This window comes from Salvelinus namaycush, chromosome 6 (genome assembly GCF_016432855.1).
Source record: "Salvelinus namaycush isolate Seneca chromosome 6, SaNama_1.0, whole genome shotgun sequence".
Lineage (NCBI taxonomy): Eukaryota > Metazoa > Chordata > Actinopteri > Salmoniformes > Salmonidae > Salvelinus > Salvelinus namaycush.
In genome coordinates this window covers 48,531,800-48,547,670 of record NC_052312.1, presented here as the reverse complement: position 1 = coordinate 48,547,670, position 15,871 = coordinate 48,531,800, and the positions used below count along the sequence as shown (strand labels likewise).

The window sequence follows — 15,871 nt, the reverse complement described above, 5'->3', positions numbered from 1 at the left end:
AGTTCTACGGACGCTATCCTTACTTACGCACCAACACAAATGACGTCCCTCGTGGTCGATTGCTCATGGATGGATTTGTCATGTCTTTCTGAGACCACCACATACGTCATAACAATGCGACGAAAAGCACGTGGGAAGTAAACACATGAAACTTGCGATATTTTGCTAAAATTGAGTGAAATGGCACCACCAGCACAGCAAAAAATGAAGACTAAGGGCACATTTGACGGAAAACGTGCCAATAGAAACCAACCCTACAATCGACCAGGGGGCAAGAAGAAGTGGGTCTCTGAGCACAAAGTATTCGACGGCAGTATTGGAGAAGGTAGCTAAGCTCGCTTGCCAGTGCTAGCTAGCCATAGTCTGAGTTCCAGTCACTTTAGCTAGCTAACTTGCCACTGGAATGTAATAGTTAGCTGAACAGAGACGGCAACCAGGCTAAGCAAGCCTATCTAGCTATCTAAAGTGTGTTTAAAATTGCAGTTAATGTATATTGTATCAAATGAAATCATTCAATATGTTAGAGTGCCGGGATAACTAGACCTTCCAACTGTAGAAGTGGGGAATCTATAAAGGTCCTGATTAATCTATGAGCCCCCCCATTGATCAATTAGCTAATAAAGTAACTTAGCTACATGGGTGGCTAAATGTTTATGTGTAAGTTAACAAACAGTGTTTTTGCAGATATACATTAATGCTTGAGCCATAAACATCTCTTTCCTCAGGTCAGGGCTTTGCCTTCAAAAGGAAGGAGAAAGTGAAACATGAATACAACAAACTGCTACGGAAGGAGAGGAGGAAGAACACAGAGCTCAAAAGCCAATATACAGAACAGTACCCCGAACATCTGAGGCATCTCTACGAGGCTGAGGCCGAGAAACTGAGGAATGAGGTTAAGACCAACAGAATCAACAGAACCAAAGCTAGGATGGCTGGCGGTGGTGGTCCAGTAGAGGAGGAAGCAGCTCCCATGGCAGTGAATGAAGCCCCCACGGACCTAGCTACATCCATAGACCCTGCAGCTGATGCTGGCATCTCCTCTGACAAGACTGACTCTGCCTCACAGCCCACTCCAGCAGTAGCGGCCTCAAAGAATGACAGGTAGTCACTTAAATAATGTTTACAAACTGCTTTACTAATTTCATTTGTATATATTGTATTATATTCTACTGTATTTTAGTCAACGCCACTCCGACATTGCTTGTCTTAATATTGATATATTTCTTAGTTCCATTCTTTTACTTTTAGATTTGTGTGTATTGTTGTGAATTGTTAGATATTACTGCACTGTTGGAGCTAGGAACACAAGCATTTCGCTACACCCGCAATAACATCTGCTAAATATGTGTATGTGACAATACAATTTGCTCATCTGGTTTGGAGTAAAGCAGTTTGTGCAAAAAATGTAAATGCACTACCCATTTACAGTGTACTGTGTAAAATGTAATTTCTGTCAATGAAGTGTGGTAATGCTTTGTGTGAAATGTCGTTGCAATCAAGGCCAACCACTTGAAGGAGTTAATGCGTGATGCAACATGCTAATGTGTTGTTGTTTTCCAGTCTACCCATGAGTAACCGGAGTAAAAAGAAAATGCTGAGGAAGACTTCCTATCAGAAAACAAAAGAGGAGTTTGAAAGTGTTAAAGAAAAGCAGAAGAATAAGAAAGAGGTATAGTGTTTCACGTTCTCAATTTAAAGTCCTCAGAAAAGTACTATCGTAGGTCAAAAGTGTTGGACTGTTCTCAAATAGTGGTATTTTTGCCTCCATATAGGAGTTTTTGAAGAACAAGGAGCAGAAAGAAGAAGCTATCAAGAAGTACAAACAGAAGAAAATGGAAACATTTCAGATGCTGAGCAAAAAGACGAAGAAGGGGCAGCCCAACCTGAACCTACAGATGGAATACCTGCTCCAGAAGATTCAAGGGACCGGGCTGGGAAAATGACCCGGAGAAATGGACGTTGAAGGCTTCAAATAGCAAATAAACAGTGGAACTCTTAATGTGATGGTTTTATATCATAGATGAGTCTTGTTCTTCTTTTGTGAACTGCCATTGTGAATAGATTGTATCATAATAGATTTTCAGACTTTTTAGCAGTTTATTTACATTTTGAACCACAAGGTGGCATTTGAGAGATGAGCTGTTCTTGTAAAATATTTAAATATTCCTTTCAAATAGAAACCATTTCTATTAAATGTTAATAAAAGGTTGTAAGCGAAGTCTGGTTTATTGTTCTATTTATGAGTTTACCAAGAACTAAAGCTAGTGTTGATCCAAGTGGACTGCAGAATTCAGAGTGAGAAATATAGTGTTTTATTTGTAGCGGGACAAAAGAGAGACCATGTCCTGGACACTCCCATAAAATGACATATCTTTGGACAGCACGGTGTACCTCCTTGCCCAGGCGTTGTCATAGTTACAGATTATGTGTAGCGCGCACGTTTTTTGATGTTCATGCTGCCCTTCCACTGTGCCGCTGTCATTCTAATAGTACTAATTACCTGTTGCATGTTGATATTTAACGGGAGCTCTGTCTACCCTAAGTGGTGATTATTAGTGAGAACTCGAACCCTAAATCCCCTCAGGCGACTGCCCCATGACTTCACATGGTATGCGAATTACTTTTCAAAGCGTCGTTTGAGAGGCAAGAACTTCCTAAATAGGAAGTGCGATCATCGCTCTCTGTATTTTGGTCCATGTTGAAAGTTTCAGGGCTAATATCTTAATCTTTTGGATATTAAAAGGTAAGTTATTAGTGTTTTTCGATTGCTTATCCGATAATGAATTTGATTGCTTATTTTACTCGCATGAACTTGCCTACGTGAACATTTTTATGGATCATATAGAGGTAAGAAATTATACATATTTTCACACCCATCGGTTTAAAAATTGTATACATGATGACAAGCACACATTCTAGTTTCGATTTTGTCAGAAAGGGCAACAAACATCTTGCACAAATTATATTATTGCTTTATTTTTTAGATTATAAAGGTTTTATACATAAGTAATGCCTAATTAAATAAAGGTTAAATAAAATAAAAATGCTACTGTTGCCATTTATGTTGGATATGCTCCTTCTAATGAGAACTAACCAAACTGACATTTCCTTCTAAATGGGATGCTACATCTTTTCTTAGTCTGGCTAGGTGAGTAAAAGGCAGATGTATATCCTGGTCCCAAAGTGGAAAACAGTGTTTTGTAATATGATTGGCTATCGGCTACCAACCTGGTCTCAGAGGATTTCGTATTATTCTGTATGTAAATCAGAGACACTTCATTTTGTATGATATGTTACATTTCGTATGGTATGTGTTCATTTGTGAATAATGTTACCCACATTAGTCAACACCTACAGAGCATGTCATGTTCTTTGTCTACCTTAACTAAAACTGCTACTGTACAGACCTCATGAGTTCAAGGCTGATCGGTCTTGATTAGAAGCCCATGATGCTGTCGCCCACACCTAACGTTAGCCATTTCCACAGAAGCCCTATCCGCTATAACCACTTCCTCACCCTCAATTTGTTGTGGTTAACTGAAGCCCTGCTTTACAATGTAGTGAAAAACATAGCAGCTCAGGGTGCAGATTAGCAATAGACTGATATCAGCACAAGGATGTTACTCTCTAGAGCACAGGCTGGAATACTGTTGTGTTTAGAAGATACAGTAAGCCTACCGACTGCTAATATTCAGTGTTCCCAAACCTGAAGAGAATTTCATTGAGTGGTTTTTATTCACAATGTCTAGACTGTAGTCTGGTATGCAGGAATTAACATAGTTGTGAGGATTGTATGCTTCGGTATTAAGATAAGCCGTTATGTTTACATACTTCCCAGCATGTTAGCTAGGATGAAAGTCTCAGTTTATGAAAAAGGGAATTTATACCCAAAGGACTATGTGGCTGCTGACACGTGGTTCAAGACCGCACTTTTCTCATAGTTGTTACTCAATAGTAACACTAACCCCTTTCCTGTAATTTTTCACATAGATAAGAGACTTACATCACAGAAGGAGTTCTGCTTTCATGCATTACTAGCCTATAACACACTACCAACATGACACACATCTCAAAAGCTGCTTTTAGACAGGCAGACAGATTCTGATATTTTTTCACTAATTGGTCTTTTGACAATTCAGAACAGCTCTGAAAAAGATCTGATGTGAAAAGATCTGATGTGATTGGTCGAAAAAACAATTAGTGGAAAAAATATCAAAATTGGGCTGCCTGTTTAAATGCAGCCAAACAATGACTTATGAGAGCGTATAAATCTAAAAAGAAAACATGACATCGTGATGCTCTCTGTAATCATGGTCTTCATGTACCCACTTTTCAAACAGATTTAAGGTTATATTCTCATGTCTTTCCTTTTTATTCTTCACAGGAACCTGGGAACAAGACAGACCATTTACTGAGATATGAAAACTCCTAGACAGACTATTTACTGAGATATGAAAACTCCTAGACAGACCATTTACTGAGATATGAAGACTCCTAGACAGACCATTTACTGAGATATGAAAACTCTTAGACAGACCATTTACTGAGATATGAAAACTCCTAGACAGACCATTTACTGAGATATGAAAACTCCTAGACAGACCATTTACTGAGATATGAAAACTCCTAGACAGACCATTTACTGAGATATGAAAACTCCTAGACAGACCATTTACTGAGATATGAAAACTCCTAGACAGACCATTTACTGAGATATGAAAACTCCTAGACAGACCATTTACTGAGATATGAAGACTCCTAGACAGACCATTTACGGAGATATGAAAACTCCTAGACAGACCATTTACTGAGATATGAAGACTCCTAGACAGACCAATTACTGAGATATGAAAACTCCTAGACAGACCATTTACTGAGATATGAAAACTCCTAGACAGACCATTTACTGAGATATGAAGACTCCTAGACAGACCATTTACGGAGATATGAAAACTCCTAGACAGACCATTTACTGAGATATGAAGACTCCTAGACAGACCAATTACTGAGATATGAAAACTCCTAGACAGACCATTTACTGAGATATGAAAACTCCTAGACAGACCATTTACTGAGATATGAAGACTCCTAGACAGACCATTTACGGAGATATGAAAACTCCTAGACAGACCATTTACTGAGATATGAAGACTCCTAGACAGACCAATTACTGAGATATGAAAACTCCTAGACAGACCATTTACTGAGATATGAAAACTCTTAGACAGTCTCTGTGGCCTCATCACTACTGACTTGTAGTGCCTGGTCTCATCGCTCACCATGACCCAAACCGGCCAGGCCGAGGAGTGAGACAGCCATGTCTGATTCTACCTTGTTCAGAGCCACCAGAATACTCTGCAGAAGTTTATCTAGTGACATGGAGGAGTCTGAGGCCAAGGGCAAAGGAGGAGCTGTCCCCATGAGGAAGAGTTCAGACAGGAGGGGTTCTGACTGGGGAAGCATCGCCATGCTGGATAAGACCAAGGAATTCTTCCAGACCTGCGATGTGGAGGGCAAAGGCTTCATCACACGCACCGATATGAGGGTTAGAAGAGGGGGCGACGGGGGGGCTTGTTTTGCCTCAGTTTTACACTTGTTAGAAACTTAGATGTTATGGACATAGATGTCTATCCCATTGATGCAGCCATGCTTAGACAATTGTTTTGACAGAGGGACAATTATGGGAATTATGTAAAAACCCACTGGGCAAAAACTGATTTGAATCAACGTTGTTTCCACGTCATTTCAACCAAAAAATTAAATTTGATGACGTTGAATCAATGTGGGAAAATAAATGGATTTGAAAAAAGTAATCAACGAAGGGAATTTCATATTTTTTTCACCTAACCTTTAACCTTAATTCAATGACAGAGTGAAATTTTTTGTTGAATTCACATTAGTTGACAAATGTATATCAAAACTAGACGTTGAACTGACGTCTGTGCCCAGTTGGAAGTCACTGATTAATTCTGAACGGATACAACTAAAATTAGTTTCATGGGTTAAGGTACACACATACACAGATGATGCTGTCTCTCACAACCATGAGATAACCAGAGGACAGTGTGACATGCAGGAGGTGCTTTGTGCTATGGCTCTCTACCTCATTGACCATTCAGAGGTTTTCATATCGAGAACCTCTCCACCTGCTCACTGAAGCAGCCACTCAATAGCACGGCACCTTTGATCACTGTGTCCAGGAACACTGGAGGGATTTCCATCAGAAACACGTGCATGCACACACCGGGTTTGTATTTCACTCAAGCACTGTTTTGAAATGAACAAGAGACGGCTTTTGTTGTTGTCTGGGCTTAGAGGGGATAGTGTTGTGTACATTTATATAGTTCATAGAAAATGCTTAAAAAGGCTGACAGAAGAATCACCTGTAAAATGGTCATGTTGACGTGTGCATTATCTAAGGATAATGTAACATGTTATTGCCTATTAATGAATATAATCATATGGCCTATACCTGCCGTGCCAATATTCTCCCATCCCTTTTTGCAATCAGGTCTAGCGTTGACCACACCACTGGCACTGACAATATGAAATCCACAATACTGTTGTAAACTCAGTTAATCACTCCCATTTTCTATTCAATGGCTTTCTTTTGCGTGTTTTCCTTGACACATTTCTATTCAGAGGCAGGACAAGGTCAGGGTGACAGACATTACAGCTGTAGTTAACGCACATCCAATGCTACTGAGTTGAATATATTTCTCTCTGGAGTGAAGCAGGAGAGGAATGTTGGGCTTGTGTTGTGTTACATCTCTTAGCAGAAGAAACAATCTATTTATTGTGTGTGTGTGTGTGTGTGTGTGTGTGTGTGTGTGTGTGTGTGTGTGTGTGTGTGTGTGTGTGTGTGTGTGTGTGTGTGTGTGTGTGTGTGTGTGTGTGTGTGTGTGTGTGTGCGTGCGCGCGTGCATGTCTGTGTTCCACAGAGGCTTCACAGAGAACTACCCCTCACTGCTGAAGAACTGGAGAATGTCTTTGACTCCCTAGATACCGACCAGAACGGCTACCTCACCCTCGAAGTGTTCTCATCAGGATTCAGTGAGTTCCCTGTTTTTCTCCCTACATTCAATTTCAATTCAATGAAATATGACTTTATTAGTCCCCAAGGGAGAATCTGCTGTAAATCTCATGGTTTACTCGTGGTTCAATAACTTATGTTTTGAGATCATTGTAGTGAGGGACCACATTCAAACGTGACAAAGATAAGGTATAGATGAATTTATCTCCTAGCTGGCAGGGAGTAGATGCTCACCCAGGTAAGGATAGGTTGTACTCTGTATAAAATGCACTTACAAACTTGAGTTCTCTTTTCACAACCAACGGAAACTTGATAATTGTGAGTGCAGGGCACTTTCAAAATTGAAACACCCCCTGATTTGTAATTCAAACTGATGTTACGACATCTTGCTGGTGATGCTTATGCTTCCTGCTCTGTCCCCAGGTCAGTTCCTGCACGGCCGGAGGATCTCTGTAGGCGAGGACGCAGCACCCGCCCTCCCCACTTCGAGGAAGCCCTCAGAAGCCATATACCAGAGCCAATGGGATGAGAGGTTGACTGGAGGGTGGGAGGATGAGGAGGAGAGTCACTTCTGTATGCTGCTGGAGAGCCTAGGGGCCAGCAACGTGTTCCAGGAGTGAGTGGAGTTAACCTCACATTATTACATACTATATTACATATTCAACATTACAATATTGCACCTTGTATGTATTCCCCAAATATCTTTGTTTGGGGTTGTTGCCTCATCTTGGAAAGTGTGGGGTTGTACTTTCAACTTTCCCATCATGGCTTTAGCTTGTTCAGGGTGTACAGAACTGTTTGGGCTCCACCTCTCTACGCTGTTGGAACCCTGTGTCTTTACAGTGATTCCAATGGTTTCTGATATAGTGGAGGTCAACCAGTGAGTTGAATGTGACCGGTCCCTGTAGTTTTATCAGAACTCTTACCCTCTGTCTCTCTCCCTCCCTCCTCCAGTCCAGGCGAGGTGCGCAGCTTGTGGGCCCAGCTGAGGAGGGATGAGCCTCACCTCCTGTCAAACTTTGAGGAGTTCCTGGCCAGAGTCACCTTCCAGATCAAAGAGGCCAAAGAGGAGAGGAGGGAGATGGAGAGCGCCCTCCAGAGGTTGGCGACCACAAGTACCTCTGTTGTCTCTGCTACTCCCTGGGCCAGTTTACCGGACACAGATTAAGCATAGTCCCAGACTACAAACCATTGCCAAGGGAGAATCTCTTTTGAAAGTGCTTTTTAGTCCAGGACAAGGGTTGATCTGTGTCTGAGAAACTGTCCCTTTGGCATTTAGGCATGATTATGTGATCATTATGTGTGATATCTTCACTGTGACTGTTTAGTGGATTGCAACCACAGCCATTTAAACCACAATACAAACAGCTTGCAGCTTTGTAAATGCATGTCCAGTATTTCCTCGTCTTCTCGATTGCAGCTCGTCAGAGTGAATATTCGGTTCAAACAGCAGTCATTGATTCAAAGAACTGACAATAGCTTGTTCAGTTCCAACCCATGTGATAGATCTACAGTCTATTTTGCTATAGAAGTCTGTTTGTGTACCAGATTATAGAACAAATGTTTGATTCAGGATCCTATCCCATTGAAAGTAGTCATTTTACATGGAAGTTGAAAGCACTGAGTAGTTAATAGCTTCAAAAGATTGATACAGGCCTTCAGTGAATGAATGCAGCGAGGTTCTAGCAAGTCAACCACTCCAGACATCAGTTCCATATTACTTGAACCTGTCGGTGACATGTGCGTTTATGTTTCTGCCTGTAGACATGGAGCTCTATGTGGGTTTACCATAAAGCTATATAGAATGCCCCAATTATCCCTTTCAATAGACCGCTAAGCTCAGAGATCATATTCTCAAAACGGAACATTGATTGCAACCCTGAGGAATTGGCTGCCATGTAGACAGATGAGAATGTATTGTTCTCCCCTGAAACAATGTACACTATACTACCTTTGATGATAGCCGGCTAGTCATTGTCTAGGTATGTATTGCTGTGGTCGCCGTTGTGTTTGGTAATAATAGTATGCATTGTTCTCATGGTACCACTTAAGACAACTTGAGTCCTCTTACTAATTGGTTGCTTAATAAGGTGGCGGAATGTTAAAGGAATGCAATATTCCAAGAGCAGTGCTTTTCCATCTGTATCCACAGACAGTATGCTGGTACGTGTGTGTGAACCGGTCTGTGTAGCTACAGATGGAAAAGCAATGCGGTAGACTAATGTAATGTGACCAGTTCTTTGGCTCTGGGTTGAGCAGGCAGAGTGAAGTAGAAGTAGACAACAAAAATACATGTTCAAACATTTAATAAATTAAGGCACGGTTTCACAAGTTCACCTTTTCAGCATGGCTCACTAACACAGTCACAAACCAGGTAACATACCAGAAACACAAATCACAGGAGGCAGACATCTATTTTTCCCCCCCTCCATTACTCTCAGGAACCACCATACCTCTGGACTGCATCACCTCACATGGGCGGCCACCTAGAACAGAAACAGGATTTACATACATGCCAACTGTTCTGTTAATTAGTCAATTGTCCAATGAGAAGGCTTGATGAATTAACATTGGCAATTAGTCACACCTGTGAGGCTATGACATAAACAGAATAACCTATAATCACTCTCAAACCTGCCACTTGTAAACAGCATCTGGTTAAGTAGTTATTTAGTTGTTATTAAATCCATTCTCCCCCATACATGCAGGAAAGCAGCCACACACGACAGTGAGATCCGCGGTCTGTATGAAGAAATGGAGCAACAAATGAAAAGCGAGAAGGACCGGCTGCTCCTCCAGGTACATATAGTTGAGTAGTTAGTTTAAATGACTTGTGACCCTCTCCCAGACCTGGACTGTGTCTCTTAACACCAAACTCTAGACACCTGCTGGAACCCTACCTACTGTATACCCTTGAACAAGGATATCAATGGACTCAACAAGGTTGTGTTGTACTGTATTTCTGTTTCATTTCTCCTATCCTAATGTGCTCTCCCCGTCTCTCCTCTGGTCTCCTTCAGGACTCGGAGCGTCTCCAGTCTCGTAGTCACGACCTGGAGCACCAGCTGTCCAGTAAGGAGAGAGAACTTGAGCAGCTCTTCCAGAAACAGAGGAGGGTGAGTGACTGAGGTGCCTCCTGGGTGGGTATAATTTGTGGAATGTTCCAACAGGAATCTTTTCCAAAAACTTAGTAAATAACAAGGTTGCCAACAAACAACGCATACAAAGTTGTATAGCAGCAGAATAAGATACCGGGTAGGGAGTGGGCTATTTCATTCAGTTTTTCACAAACCATGTTTATTCTGAAAATGTCTGTCCTCACTGTCGTAGCCTATCGACAAACATTAAGAATAAGCTACATGGTGAGTTGATGCCTTTTCGACAGCTAGTTAGCTAGGTGAATCGATCATGTTACTTTGTATGCGTTGTTTGTTGGCAACCTTGTACTTTAAGAAGTTGTTGTAACAGATTCATGTTGGAACGTTACAGAAATTTGAGGTAACTCTCCAAGGGGGAGGTTGGCCACCTCTGGTCTCCTGCAGGGCTTATCCCCCTTCCTGATTTCAGTCTTTGTGTTTTCAGTGCAGATAAAGCAAAATAAAAGACAACGAAGCTGTGACTATAATAGAATACATGTCTCCCTAACAATGTTGCCCTTTGACCCCCCCAGTTGGATCTCCAGTGTCGCGACCTGAGCAGTGAGCAGCAGGAGAGCCGGGTGGAGAATGTCAAGCTGAAGATGACCAACGAGGAACTGAGCAGAGAGCTGGAGAGCACCTGTCAGGAACTGTCCTTGGCCCAGGAACAACTGACCATGCTGCAGGACCAGGCTTCCCGCCTGCACCAGGGAAGAGAGATGTGGGTTAATATTACCACTAGATGTAATGACCAAACACACTCACCTAGGCATCACACTTCCACAAACGTTCCATCAGTGGCTATGGCATGTCACTCCTAGTACAGCTAACATTCACTAGATTACTGTCCAGGTGTGGTTCAGTGAGCTTTGGTGACTGTCTCTCTGCTCAGGGAAATGTACCGAGTCACTGAGGGACTACAGAGAGAGAAACAGAGCCTGATGAAACAACTAGACCTTCTCAGGTAAGTTACACACACACACACACAGTATGCATGTTATACATTTCATTTGACAACTTATTGTTTTTTTGTCCTCCTTGCAATATCTATCCAGAGAGATGAACAAACATTTAAAAGATGAGCGAGACATATACTGTGCTGTGGTGAGTTCTCGAATCATGATGTTTTGACTGTTACCTTTGTGGTGATATTGAATGATAAGACATTCAAGCCAAAGGCACATTTATTTCCACATTATATGGAGATTGACAACAAAACATTCTTCTATTATATTCCATTCTGTTGTTCTCTTTGCTCTACAGAACCCCAGGAACTCCCTCAAACAGAAGCAGAGAGCAGGCTTGGTCAATCTGTTTGCGGACACCAGCCAGCAGCCGGTTAAAAGGTGAGGTCATTTCCTTTAGAAGTGCCCTGAACATAATTAACCAGTCTGGTCGTGTGTGAAAAGAAACTGATTTTATGTTTGTCAGTAACGTGATTTAAATCAACATTGGATTAAAGAGGAGAAACAGGATGTGCAATCAAAAAATGTGTTTTTGAGGCCAAGGCACCCAATTAGTCAATTTAATGTAAGGTACTTTACAGCATAAGGAGTGTATTTGCAATATAATATACTGACAATATATTTTAAATGTAGTAACTTCTGCGCTGCTCTTGACAGTAATGGCAGCACCCAGAACCATTTTGAGTTACCATTTAATGATAATGGTCTGTAACGAGAGACTAACGTGAAAGTGCCTTGGCAACATGGGACTCAGAAACTCTTTTTTTTGATCTGATATCCTCTGTTTCTTCCTCTTGTCTCCAAAGAGCCTCACTCCTCACCCACAATGGGGGTTCCTATGAGTTCCTTGATGCGCTGCCAGTAGAACACCTTCAAATCTCTTTTGTCTCCTCCCCCTCCTCATCTAGCGAGGACGATGTTGACACCGCTTGTCCACCACGTTCGCCGAAAACCAACTATGGCCTGGCCAACGGCTACCACGACTCGAACACCTCGTCTCCAACACAAGTGGTTGAGGTGGAGGCGCAGGGGGTGAGGGTGAAGGAGAGGCTCTCCAAGTTCGAGTCAGAGAAGACCCTCGCCCCCACCCAGAACGAAAGGGACAGGCATACAGAGTACCAGAGTAAACCGGAGGTTGGGGGTGACGGGCTGGACGGTCCCCATGATGGGTGGCCTCTCCGTCGGGTTATCTCCATCGAGGAGGACCACCTCCCCCACCTGCTTCATGGAGGGCCCCAGCCCCTGCTGCACCAGCTCAGTGAGAAAGATGACGAGGAGGAAGAGGAGCAAGAGAAGGAAGATCTGGAGAGTAGTATCCTCTTAGCCCCTGTTCCTCTACCCGTCCCGGTCACGACAGTGTCCCCCTTCAAACACCGAGGTAGTTTCAGCAGAATCAGAAATATCCCCTCGTCACCTCGAGGACAGCCCGTCGGCAAGGAGACCCAAAATGTGAGCAAATCTCTATTCATGTATTGTATTTTAATTAACTTTGGAATGACTCAGTTAGAATGAAGTTGACCCCAACCCTGCTGTAGTAGGACATTACCTAATAAGATCAAATTTATTGTCATTGTGTTAAGCAGCAGAACTAAAACCCTTCATCTGAGTGATCAACAACATTTCCAAAGAAGCTCTTCAATATGCAATCAATTGAAAATATCATTCTGTTGACCTCTGCCTATCCCTCCAGAGGGTGAAGGAGAGGGCCGTGCCTGCCCCGGACCGCCTGTTTAAGGTGGTTCTGGTGGGCAACTCCAGCGTGGGCAAGACGTCCCTGCTGCGCACCTTCTGTGACGGCCGCTTCCACCCCTCCAGCCCCGCTACTGTGGGTAAGAACCGACAACACATTACTGTGTACCACGGGTGTCACGGACCTTTTGAGTGTTAATACAGTGGCAGCGGTCATGTGTCTGTGTGTGTGTGTGTGTGTGTGTGTGTGCGCGCGTTCTTATGTACGTGTGAGTTACTATCAGAAGATTGAAGGGCAAAGCAGCATCACATGAAAGAGCTTGTAAAGTCACACCCTGTCTATGAACCCCCGGTACGCATTGCACCACCGCAGATTATGTCACATCGAATCAATTTAATTCTCCTCTGAATCCCCTTGGTTCCCCCTTATAGGATAGCTTGTTTGATTTCACCGCTTTGACTGTGAAAATTACCTAAGCATCAAGCTTGATGAATAGCTCAACTACCCCCTCTAGTGTTCATTAATGAAATGATGTAATGCTACGGTATATTATTGCTGTGTATTCCTCTTAGTACCCTAATAACCAGTCTGAGAGCTATTCCTGACAGGTATTGACTACAGTGTGAAGACTCTAATGCTGGACAACACCCAGGTAGCCATGCAGCTGTGGGACACGGCCGGGCAGGAGAGGTGAGTGGCCACGGACCAGTGAAAATAGTATTGTCAAAACCTCACCAATAGATACCAGTAGCTAAGAAAACAATGTGTTATTTTTGCCTGGATGCTAGTCTGAGAATGTGACTTAAATGACAACAAAGCAACGTTCTCAGGTTGGCATTTGGCACTTTGGCAAAATAAACAGGGTTCCATTTTGTCCAGCTGTGACTTTCTCTGTGTTGGCTACAGGTACCGCAGCATCACCAAGCAGTTCTTCCGTAAGGCAGACGGCGTGGTGGTCATGTACGACGTGACGTTGCTGGACAGCTTCAAGGCCGTGCGACCCTGGCTCATCAACGTACAGGTCAGCCCACATTTGGCCTTTGGCCAGACAGGACATGACAAATAATTGTCTGTTCTAAACAGTTTAATTGTCTGTTCTAAACAGTTTAGTTGTCTGTTCTAAACAGTTTATTTGTCTGTTCTAAACAGTTTATTTGTCTGTTCTAAACAGTTTAATTGTCTGTTCTAAACAGTTTATTTGTCTGTTCTAAACAGTTTAATTGTCTGTTCTAAACAGTTTAATTGTCTGTTCTAAACAGTTTATTTGTCTGTTCTAAACAGTTTATTTGTCTGTTCTAAACAGTTTATTTCTATCTGAACGTTTTAAGCAGACGCCTGACCTTTCATTGACCTCTGTTTTCCCAGGAAGCTGCGGGAGTGGGCATTCCCATCCTGCTCCTGGGCAACAAGATGGATGCGACGTCCGAGAGGGAGGTACCACTTAAAGATGCAGAGACTCTGGCCCACGTGAGTTCTCTGTTTAGGGACTCATAAGTATCATCCTATAGCACACTATGACAATAATCTCAAGAACTGAACGACCAACACAGAGTGGGGGAAATCTGTTCACTTTCTATAAATATGGACGAGACCTCGCATAGCTGTCACTATTGTCATCTGTAGGTCCTCTACAGATGCCATATCTTAATTTGACCATCCTGTTGCAGGAAATTTCTTGCACAGCAGGAAATGTAAACTTGTTGCATATTCAAGGTATAAAAAAGCTTCTAAAGTTTGTAATTTCCACGTAAAAATGTTTGACTTGCCAGCAGCATACCATCGTGCATCCTACTGCTAGCTTGCCTCTGTAGCTAAGCCGGGTCGGTCCTGGTCAGTCCCTGGATGGGAGACCACATGCTAATGGAGGTGGTGTTGGAGAGCCAGTAGCTGGCACCCCTAAAAAATAAAATGAATGTCCATTAATTATAATTAACATTTCCTGTTGCTGCAGGATTATTTTCCAACCTGGTTCAAATGAAGATCCTACAACTGTAGCTAAATTACAACCAGTGACCTGAGTCTCTTCTCCCCTGTAGGACACCCGTGTGATATTCTATGAGGTCAGTGCTTACACCGGCTACAACGTGACAGAGGCCATGATCCACCTGGCCAGGTAAGTGAGGGAGAGGGACAGCCCCTAGGTATCCAGATCTGAATGAATTGGACAGGTATAAGCTATGTTAATGTTCCCACCTCCCCCTCTGATAAATTAGAATAGGAATTTTGTATGGATGTTAATCCTTTCAGATTAATTCAAATGTCCAGAGGTTAGGAGTCAATTTGGGGACGGTGTGTGACACGTCAATGCATCTGTCTGTGTGTCCAGAGTGCTGAAAGAGCAGGAGGATCGGGTGAGAGACACGTTTGTCTTATTGGAGGCCCTGCCCATCAAGAAGAAAGCCTGCTGCAAGTAAAGACACTCTGACAGAATAGAGAGCGAGAGAGAGCATTTGGAATGGCTGGAGACTCCTGATAACAAGTGAAGGAACTCTTCAATCTAACTCTTTCTCTGTGCTCTCGGAGCCAAATCCTAACTTTGTGTACATTTGTTAATCAATGTCTCAAATTAGGACGGCTCTTCTTTCAGTACCTGTTTTGTTAAAGGCAAAAGAGCCCAGTTGAGCTGGATCATAGTGGATTTAGCTCTAGTCTACATTACAACCCGTTTTCTGTGTTCTTATTTGGACCTGCTGACTGTTATGAGCAATAGACATGTGTTCTACTGTAGAACTAATGGTATATTTTGTCAATTTATAGTGGATCAATCATTTCAATGTCTAGAATGAATGTTTTTCTTTAGTTGTGATTTGTTGTTAATAAAAACACAGAATGGATATGTAAATAAGAGCCTGATTTAAGTTGTTAGTCTGTTACAACATAAGCACAACAAAATAATGATTGTCATAAATTGATTAAAATACTGATGTGAAATCTAATTATTTGATTCTTTCCCAACAATTCTAAGTAATTGTTCTTTATTTGTTCATCACTCCTACACCACACCCCAAAATCAAAATGGTAAAATATCTTTTCCAACTGGAGATGG

The 15,871-nt window shown here is 42.3% G+C and overlaps 2 protein-coding genes across 2 annotated transcripts; both read left to right on the top strand.

Moving 5' to 3' along the window:
• The first annotated feature begins 102 nt into the window (after window positions 1-102).
• Window positions 103-2,218, top strand: LOC120049418 (thyroid transcription factor 1-associated protein 26 homolog). The gene is made up of 4 exons (XM_038995685.1): window positions 103-325; window positions 726-1,101; window positions 1,561-1,669; window positions 1,773-2,218. The coding sequence occupies exons 1-4, from the start codon at window positions 181-183 to the stop codon at window positions 1,941-1,943; spliced, it is 801 nt and encodes a 266-aa protein (XP_038851613.1). The 5' UTR covers window positions 103-180; the 3' UTR covers window positions 1,944-2,218.
• A 2,186-nt stretch (window positions 2,219-4,404) lies between these two features.
• On the top strand, window positions 4,405-15,667 carry LOC120049166 (ras and EF-hand domain-containing protein homolog). Its single transcript, XM_038995394.1, has 15 exons — window positions 4,405-5,545; window positions 6,942-7,053; window positions 7,457-7,649; window positions 7,988-8,134; window positions 9,742-9,832; window positions 10,054-10,149; window positions 10,704-10,895; window positions 11,434-11,516; window positions 11,942-12,584; window positions 12,826-12,964; window positions 13,419-13,515; window positions 13,732-13,846; window positions 14,191-14,292; window positions 14,862-14,938; window positions 15,152-15,667. Exons 1-15 carry the CDS (start codon window positions 5,318-5,320, stop codon window positions 15,237-15,239), a joined length of 2,403 nt encoding a protein of 800 aa, XP_038851322.1. The 5' UTR covers window positions 4,405-5,317; the 3' UTR covers window positions 15,240-15,667.
• The last annotated feature ends 204 nt before the right edge of the window (window positions 15,668-15,871 follow it).